The sequence below is a fragment of the Alosa pseudoharengus genome, unplaced genomic scaffold (genome assembly GCF_046254945.1).
Source record: "Alosa pseudoharengus isolate Yale_2024_CS ecotype anadromous, Long Island Sound unplaced genomic scaffold, YU_APseudo_1.1 YU_APseudo_1.1_scf_10, whole genome shotgun sequence".
NCBI lineage: Eukaryota > Metazoa > Chordata > Actinopteri > Clupeiformes > Clupeidae > Alosa > Alosa pseudoharengus.
Window position 1 is genome coordinate 18,808,135 of NW_027468565.1, and position 10,000 is coordinate 18,818,134.

General features: G+C 44.9%; 1 protein-coding gene across 1 annotated transcript in view; it reads left to right on the forward strand.

The window, feature by feature from the left end:
* Positions 1–10,000, forward strand: part of megf11 (multiple EGF-like-domains 11) — a 152,754-nt gene that overhangs the window by 5,960 nt on the left and 136,794 nt on the right. Inside the window, exon 2 of the mRNA XM_076266581.1 lies at positions 8,375–8,467. Coding sequence (XP_076122696.1) covers positions 8,375–8,467 — 93 coding nt within the window. The remainder of the gene's footprint in view (positions 1–8,374; positions 8,468–10,000) is intronic.

Consider the following 10,000-nt stretch of genomic DNA (forward strand, 5'->3'; position numbering starts at 1 on the left):
TAGTAAAAGTCCATAAAAATCCAGTTGGGGGAAAATTTTAAAATGAGGGTTGTTTTATACAATATCCAAATACTGACAAAACTGTAATTGGAATGTTGAAGAATAAGCATTCAGAAGAATATCTGACCCCATCCAGAACCATAATGGAAAAATGTTACTAAATTAAATTATTCCAAAAATTGCCCATCAATTCAGACACAACAAATGTCTCTATGGGAAAGTTTAAGGAATGTCAGCTAGCTTATGGCCAATTGATGAAGGCCTGGTATGGTTCACTTGACCACACAAAAATGTACTTGCATCATTAATATGTTAAATATTAATATTTGCCTTACCAGCAAGCTTCTGCTAAATAGATAGATAGATAGATAGATAGATAGATAGATAGATAGATATATACTGTAGATAGATAGATAGATACATACATACATACACACACACACACACACACACACACACACACACACACACACACACACACACACACACACACACTTACTTACTTACTTACTTACTTACTTTATTGATCCCCAAGGGAAAATTCAAGGTCTCTGTATATATATAGCATGTAAACAGTGTAACAGTAAAACAGTAGGCTAGTGGACAGTACATACACAAACATGGGGAAGGTGGAGAGGCTGACAGACTATGCAGAGAAGTCTATCTCTCCTCTTCCCTTTAGTGAAGCATTGAACAGTTCAATGGCCCTGGGGACAAATGACTTCCTCAGTCTGTCAATTCTGCTTTGTTCTGCTCTTCTGCTTTGTAATAGTGATATAAACTGTAACTTACACTTGGGTAGATGACACTACTCACTGATGGAGGAGATGGGATAAGTGAGGAAGACGAAGGGGAAGATGAAGAGGAAGAGCAGGCATTTCCAACTGCATCCGAGGATTAACATATTCCTCTGTTGTATAACTAGAAAAACTGACCTGATCCCTTCAAATATCCTACCCCAGAGATGTAGCCTATCTATATTACGACTTAACCTTCAGAACTCATGCACACACACTCATGTGTGCTCACACACACACAAACACACACACACACACACACACACACACACACACACTCACACACACACACACACACACACACACACACACACACACACACACAAATGCACAGAGAGAGAGAGTTGTGAGTAGTGAATATCAAGTCTGGCGCAAAAGTTACAAAAGTCTAAAAGGCCTATTAAAAGTCGAAAGCAATTACAGAATTTAGATGATAATAATAATACAAGTCAAGGCCCAACTGCAGCTTAGAGCCAAAACGTCTTTTCCATACCTGCCATTCAAAGCACTTTTGCTGAATTACACTCTCTCCAGGCATCTCAGATTGTTAGAATTGGCTCTCAATAGCATGAGGTCAAAGTTGTTTCTTTTTCATGTTCCTGTAACTTGGACTTGGTACTTGGACTTGGATATTGTCCTTGGACAATGTTATTAGCGCCACTTGGTGGCCCTCGCCAAATCTAACCCAGAGGCATTAGCCAACCCCACATGTCCTTCACCCTCTCTACCCAAAAGTGTTGGTGCTTAGGGGGGGTCCTTGTTTTGGTTTTGCACATGCGTTTGTCAGGCTTTTAGCTGGGTAATGGGTTAATCAAGCCACTCCCACTCTTGTGCTTTTTATGGGTTTTTGGAGTGGAGGCTTTTTTGAGCTGTTGAAGTGTGCGCACTGTTGTATCATGTCCATTCAAAGCATGTTTGTTTGAATTGGAAAATAAAAAGTCTTAACAACAATGTGAAAGTTTTTAGAAAAGCGAGACTGTGGACACTTTTTTGCACAAGTGATGGAGTGAGAGGGTGAAGTGAGATGAGAGAGGAGAGAGAGGAAGAGAATGAGATGGAGAGAATAATGTAGAGGGCAGAAGAAAGCAGAAGGGGAGATGTACAGTGAAATTGAATGGGTAATGTTGGGGAATGGAGTGAGAGAGAGAAAGGAGAATAGAGAGGGGCAGGGAAGGAGGTAGAGAGAATATTGTAGTGAAGACGAAGAAACAAGAGGTTTGGAGAGAGAAAGATAGTGAGAGAGATAGTGGGTAAGATTTGTGTGAGAGAGAAAATGGACAGAATGAATAAAATGAAATGAAGGACAGAAAGCAGTATGAGAGAGAGAGTTGATAAGTGCTGTAGATGGATGGAGAGAAGAGAGAGAGAGAGCGATGGAGAGAAGAGAGAGAGAGAGCGACAGAGAGAGAGAGAGAGAGAGAAAGGAGGGGAACGTAGAGAGAAAGGGGGCTGTAGAGAGCTTAGGTGAATGATGGAGTGAAAGAATGAAAAGCAAAAGAGAGAGAGAGAGAGAGGAGGGGGTGGAGGTGAAAGAGAGAGAGAGAGGAGGGGGTGGAGGTGAGAGAGCCGGGTTGAAGAAGGCCGGAGGAGGAGTGCCCTCTCCTTTCTGCCGTCTCTGCACGCCGTTCCTCCACACCGTAATCCCAGGCCTAATCCAGGCCCTCTCACCGGCAGGATTAAGAGATTTGTACCGCCAGCCGTGCTTAGCTTAGCGCTCAGGGACCAAAGCAAGCATTACAGCCACTTTCATTATGTATACGTGTTGATCTTTGGTTTTAGCCACCAGATGAGTCGGCCCTCAGCAGCGCACGACGAGAGCAACTCCACACAGCCTCGCCTCCACGCGTTCCTTCCCATTTCTCAATTTGAGGCGGTAAGTGGAAGTTGGACTTGCTAATGAGTCCCTGGTGTTTCTGACACATTTGGACGCCTTTGCCCCAGAGCCAGACCCTTTATTAGCTTTCACCTTCCTCCCAGACTCCACTTCTTATTTGTTTGTTTTAGTGAAGAACGTGCTGTTCTTCTTCTTTAGGCGTGTGGTCTTCAAAGTGGGGGGGGGGGGTCTTTGGTAAATTTGTCCGTGATTGCAAACAGCATTCAGCAGCATTCAGCATCCTGTGGTAAACTACTTCAAGCTTTGTTTTGTGTTGCTGTTTGTAAACGTATAGATTTAAAACCACATACAGTCAGAAGAGAGCATCCAGAGCACTAATGAGGCGATTGTTTTCATAAAATGTAATGTACAAAACACAGACATCATAACTATTGAAGAAGGTCAAAGGTCAAGTGTTTTAATGATGGAGCTGTGTTCTACACAAAACCCCTTCCTAGCACCAGAGCTTCAAGGTCTTTTTACCTCGGCTCATCAGTCCTCACCAGGGGCCTCTGAAAAGTCATGGAACTTTAATGTGACCGAGTACATATCCCTGATGCACTCTTCAGTATTACTTTCAGATGGTTTAATAAAGTTCCTGGTATCATATAAAGTATGCCTCACGTTAGAGTTTTAATGACCGGGCGAATTATGGGCTCTTTCAATCTCTCACTGTCTCTCTCTCTCGCTGTCCCTTTTTTTAATAAAAAATGACTTTTTGTCTTTGATGTTTTTTGCTCTTTTTTCCCTTTCGCTCCATTTTTTTTTACTTTGTTGCCACTGTGTGTGGGGGTCCATCAAAGAGGAGGGTTTGAAATAAATCCTGTCTGTGATGGATGGATCTGACGTCCCGCAGCGCCTCTTTTGGTGCCTCCACGTTTGATATGTGAGCTTGTCTATCCTCGCTCCATATATTTTTTTTTTTTTTGAAACATGAGATCTCTTACACAAGTCTACATTGTTTTCTCTCCATGTCTCTTCCCATTGCCTGGTAACGGGTATTGTTTGTGAAGTGTGTCTCGATGGTCCACTCTCATCTTGCTCTCGTTCTCCCTGCGCCCATGCTCAGAAGAGAGGCTGATTAGTGCAATGCCACAGCGTCAATTATTTTTTAAAAGGTTATAATTCCACTCCTGCATTGAAGGATATTCAATATATTAGCTTTGTGTGACAATTACCAATTAGTCCCATTGTCACATTGTCAGATAACACCTCTGTATAATGAGTTAGATGATCCTTTTATCTGGATGAAAGGCTCAATTTTCTCCTAGACATTGTTTGGAAATGGAGCATTCATTGTGTTTTAATTAAAATGCAAGACCTGTATTTCTTGTCGCTTTACATGAACTTTCATCGGTTTGTAGATCTCATATGCAGGTCCACTGCTTTCTCCCTTCGCCCTTCTTTCTGCCTATTTTACATTTCCCCCAAAAGATGGGACAGATTAGCATTTCCCTGTGCTGAGCTTACTGGAAATCGCTGATTGGAACTCAAATAAATCATCTCATCCTAGTGTCATTGGATTTCTTCTCCTTGTCTTTGAGCGTGGCACATAAGTCTCATTGATTCCAAGCAGTCGATTTGACATCTATGTCAGCACAAACTGCTGAAAGGATTCGTTTATGTTTTCCCCAAAGAGAGGAAGGGGAAGGTTTAACTTCCTCTGTGTGAAACTCAGCAGCGTTGTGTGTGTGTGTGTGTGTGTGTGTGTGTGTACTGCTTTAACGTTTTTTTTTTCTGCCTTTAGAGCATTTCAGCGATTAGTGCTGTCCTTAGGGTGGTGAGGATTCTCTCTGCACAGGTTTCAGGCCCCAATTCTTTCTCTCTCCCTCCCTCTCTCTCTTGCTCCTTCTCTCCCTCTCTCCCTCTCTCTCTCCCTTTCTCTCTCTCTCTCTCCCTCTGTCTCTCTCCCTTTCTCCCTCTATCTCTCCCTCTCTCCCTCTGTGCATTCCAATCGAAGGCTGATTGAGTGATGATCCATAAACAGGGCTGGCCAAACTCTAGCAGGAGTCGTGCTGTTGTTTCTCTCCTTAGCCACAGCCAAAAACACACACATACACACACTCATACACACACACACACACACATAATGTACACGTATACACACACACACACACACACACACTCACACACTCACATACATATTCATGTACTTAACTGTGCATACACACAAAGACATACTTATCTACACATAGAGTGGTGCACACACACAGTATACAATTCACATTCATGGTTGCACAATCATGCACACACATACATACATACACTGAGCTCCTGAGGGACTCATTTGTTTGAAAATATTAATTGTTGTTGTGGATAAATGGACTTCTGTCCCTGAAATGCTACCTTGCAACAATTCACAAGTCAAACAATACTAAACCCCTATACAAACCAGATTACCAAACACCAATTGACAATCGCCACAGACACACACGTAACCATTGTTTTCTGATAGACTGTTATAATCCCTTCATATTCATTATACACATAAGATCATCGTGCCAGGTGAATTCAGAATCGATTGGCAGCCAGAGCATCAACACGCATCTCAGACTGGTCACAGGTGGGCACAGAGCGGGTTGACCTCCCCCAGGCCATGCCCATGCGTATTGTTTTCATATGGCCGGCCAAGTGCCCGCCAGGAGCCCACCAGTCCGTTGGCAGCACACATGAAAGCACCTGGATAAAGGTGACACCCGCAGGGCCTTCAGCTTTGAGGAGATCCATTAGCATCCGGTCTTAATCCCCGAGCCTGAGCTGCCATTGTCTCCCACTAAGCGTATCCGTGTTTCATAATCAGGCACCAGAGAGAGAGAGAGAGAGAGAGAGAGAGAGAGAGAGATGGAGGGGGAGGTGGAGGGAGAGAAGAGGGGTGGGTTTTTAGAAAGAGAGATTATCACAAAAGTGTTGGAATGCACGACGTGTGACTTTGGCAATGTATTTCACGGGGAAATGTCCCTTTGCTGGCTGTGGCTCTGGAGGCGATGACATTTAAGATTTGTGTGGTACTTGGTCGGCTTGTGAACGTGACGGAACTTGAAATACGAGGCATCCCTGAGTGACTCTTATGCAGTTTAGAGCACCACATAAACAAGACTGGTGGAGATGGAGGCAGAAGAACCACTTTATGCAGAGAGCATGGCGTCACTCATCCACTCCTCCTCACTACACACACACACACACACACACACACACACACACACACACACACACACACACACACACACACACACACACACACACACACACACAAACACTCTCATTCATTCTCTTACTCTCTCTTTCTCTCTCTCACACAGACACACACACACACATACACGCATGCACACACTTACTCTCATTCATTCTCTCTCCCCCCTCTCTCATCTCACACACACAAGCAAGATTTATCTCTCTCTGCCGCCTCTAAGGAGATGGGTGATTGAGTGTGGAGGTGCAGTATGTATGAGAGCGTTATTGATATTTGTGTGCTTTTCACTTAGAGCATGAACTATATCGTTTCAAATCACCGTCTCTCCACTTTAACTCATATTAGTTACTAGCTGTCACCTCCTGTGTCCCCACAAGGGTTTTTGCTGTGCAGCAAAACTTCCCGATTGTGCAATGTGTATTTTGGACTTAATGCTGCATATTTGTGCTATGGTATTGTGCATATTTGTGCTATGGGAGAATTGTGCTAGAGGTTTTTGCTGCATATTTGTGCTATGGGAGTATTGTGCATGTTTGTGCTATGGGAGTATTGTGCTAGAGGTTTTTGCTGCATATTTGTGCGTTGCGCTCCTGCCGTACATCTTAGAGCGAAATGTCTCACCATGAGGGGAAACACAAAGACAAAGATAAGGACAAATGTGAAGTCCAGTGTTTAACTTCTTTCTTCCTACAGTATGAGACCTGTACAACAACCACCCCTCCCTCCCCCCTCCTCCCTCCCCCAACCCCAACCCCATACGTTTGGTTTCCTCAGACGGATGCTGCTGATTCCAATCAAAGCAGATTGCGCTGGTGGCTCAGAGGCCTGCTGTTTCCCACTGCAGATAAGAGCCTAGCTGTGTGCGTCCTGCTGGCCAGGTGACCTTGTCCAGCTCAGCATTATTCAGATGGAAACCATGCTTTTCCAAGCTTTCCCCCCTGTGTCTCCTCTTTTTTTCTTTTGTTTTTTCTCTTTTTTTTGGGGGGGGGGGTAAAGTTGTCTGACACAAAAATATTTGTGTTCAATGAAAAGCAAAAAAAAAAAAAACATTAAAAATTCTGTTGCACAGGGGCTGAAACTCTGTGTCTGTGACACTCTTCCGGCCTGGAATCAAATTTCCAGCCTGTCGTCAGGACGCGGCCATCAAATGCTAATGCCCTCCAATCAATGGTGCGGCACGGTGCGGGGTGCTAAGGGGGCGATGCTCGATGGAGGTGATCAGGAAAAGTGCACACTTGGTAAACGGAAAATGCAGGAGCTCCGCAGTGGCTTCCCGCTTAAGCCTCGCCAACGGTGATCAAATTTACGGGGGATTTACTGCGTGTTGCTTCACGCGTCAGGGCTGCTTACGTCTGCACGATTGCCCCGCCACCCTGTATGATAAAATGAGATGTTGACCAACGTGCGGGGGAGTTGGGGGGGGGGGGCGTCTGGGTGTGTGTGTCTGGGTGTGTGTGTCTGGGTGTGTGTGTGTGTGTGCATGTCTTGGTGTGTGTGTGTGTGTGTGTGTGTGCAGGGGAGGTAGTAGGGGTGGGGGCTGTGATGGCTCAATCTCTTGGGTAGAATCACTCATCCGTTTGCGATGTGATCCCACTGACTGTTTAATGAGAGTGTATTGTTAGCGTAAATGTGGAGAAAGCACCTGTAAATGACAACACACACTTGGTGCCTGTCCAGCTGTAATCAGACTGGCCCATAGAAAGATTTGTAGGCTGTTAGCTAATAAACCTCTGTAGTAGCCGGCAGCCACTGTGTGTGTTTTACTGGGTTTACATTTATGTATTAGTGGTGATTATTTCATTACGTTAAGAGATATAAACAGTACACTCTTCCTTTGTTAGGATTCCTCTCTGTCTTGTTTGGGTAACATCTCCCCCAAACATTACATTAAGCGTGTGTGTGTGTGTGTGTGTGTGTGTGTGTGTGTGTGTGTGTGTGTGTGTGTGTGTGTGTGTGTGTAAATAAATACATTTAAACAGTATTGAGGGTTGCCTAGTCTTGGATAAGTGAGATAAATGATATAAATGAATTTCTCTACCTCTCTCTCCCTCCTTGATAGCTACCTCTCTCTCTCTCTCTCCCTCTGTCTCTCTCTCCTTCTCTCCCTCTCTTCTCTTCATCCCTCCATCTCTCTTTATTGTTTTACCTTTCTGCCTCTTTCTTTCTCTCTGGCTCTTGCTTCCTCCACTTCCAACTCAATCTTTCTGCCTCTTTGTGTTTTGCTCTCTGTCTCTCTCTCTCGCTGTCTCTCTTCATCTCCCTATTTCCACCTCTCTCTTTTCTATGTCCTCCCTTCTTTTTCTGTATCTCACCCTCTTCACCACCCTCTCTGTCTCTCTCTCCCTCTCTCTTTTCTCTTCTCCTCCTCATCTCTTCATCTCTCTTTATCTGTTTATCTGTGCCTCTCCATCTCACTGTCTCATCTTCCCTCCTTTTCTGCCCCCCCCACACCACACACACACACACAGACACACACACACAACTAACCTCCCTCTTCCTCTCCCTCTCTCTCAGCTCTGTGCACGGAGGAGTGTGCGCACGGCCGCTGTGTGTCTCCGGATACGTGTCAGTGTGAGCCTGGCTGGGGAGGTCTGGACTGCTCCAGTGGTGAGTACCCCGTCTCATGACCTCAGCTGAAGCCCCAGGCCCAAGGCCAGTCCACTCAGAAGCCCCATGATGCATGATACATATACACACACATATACACACACACACACACACACACACACACACACACACACACATGCAGATGGTATGGGTGCATTTGATTTTATGTGATTTTATGTTAAACATGCTGAAGTTGGCTTCAATTTGTGAACTCTCATCACATGAGTGGCATACATGGCACATCTACCTGATTGAAGTGCTACTGATTAATATGGTGGATGGATATTAGATAGATGGTTGGGTAAATGAAAGAGTCAGTGGAACAGATGGATGGATAGACAGATCAGGATTCAGGTAGAGAGAGTGATAGTGGTGTTTGTCATGATACACTTTTCATGTAGAGAGATTTTCGTGTGTGCGCGCGCGCGCGCGTGTGTGTGTGTGTGTGTGTGTGTGTATGTGTGTGTGTGTGTGTGTGTGTGTGTGTGTGTGTGTATTCTTGTACTTGCTTGCACGGATACGTACAGATATGTGTAAATATAAGTGTGCGTGTGTGTGTGTGCGTCTGTATGGGTATCAGTGTACAGTACGTGTGTGTGTGTGTGTGTGTTTAGAGGAAGGCGGGCGGGTCGATTCAGCGATGAGACAAACAGCTGTTGCTGCTGGACTCTGCTGTTTACCAGCCTTTGCTTAACCTACACACTACTCTCTGGAAACACACTCACACACACACCCTTGGCCTTAACCTCTGGAAACACACACACACTCTCTGGAAACACACACACAGACACACACCCTTGGCCTTAACCTCTGTAAACACACTCACACTCTCTGGAAACACACTCACACACACACACACACACACACACACACACAGACATACACCCTTGGCCTTAAACTCTGTAAACAAAAACACACTCTCTGGAAACGCACTCACACACACACACTTGGCCTTAACCTCTGTAAACATACACACACTTGAAACACGCACACACAGACATCTCCCGGTACAGTCTGGTCTTCTCTCTGTCTGGCTGTCTGTCTCTCTCTCTCTCTTTCTCTATTCTCTATTCTCTGTTTTTTCTTTTCCTTTTTTGTCCTTTTTTCATATTTATGTTATTTATGTGAGTGGTGTTGTGATATTTGATTTCAGGTGTGTAGTATAGATGAAGATTCTGAGTTAAAACACATGTCTGGAAGGACATCATTTACATTGTATGATAAAATATCAGTGTTAGTGTAAACAGGGTCTTGATTCCTCATATCTTCCTCATCATCCCCACTATACTTTACAACGCCATGCTTGTTAGAGTCTACCCCCCCCCCCATTCTCATCTGAAGTCTCTCTCTCCATTCTCTCTCCCTCCCCTTTTCTCTCTCTCTCTTTGCATTTCTCTCTCACCTTCTTTTTCACCCCTCTTCCCTATTTCTCTCTCCTCCTCTCTCTCTCCCTGCATCCCTCTTCCCTACCCCTCCCTCTCTCTCTCTCTCTCTCCCCCCCCCCTCTCTCCCTCTCCCTCTCTCCCTCTCTCT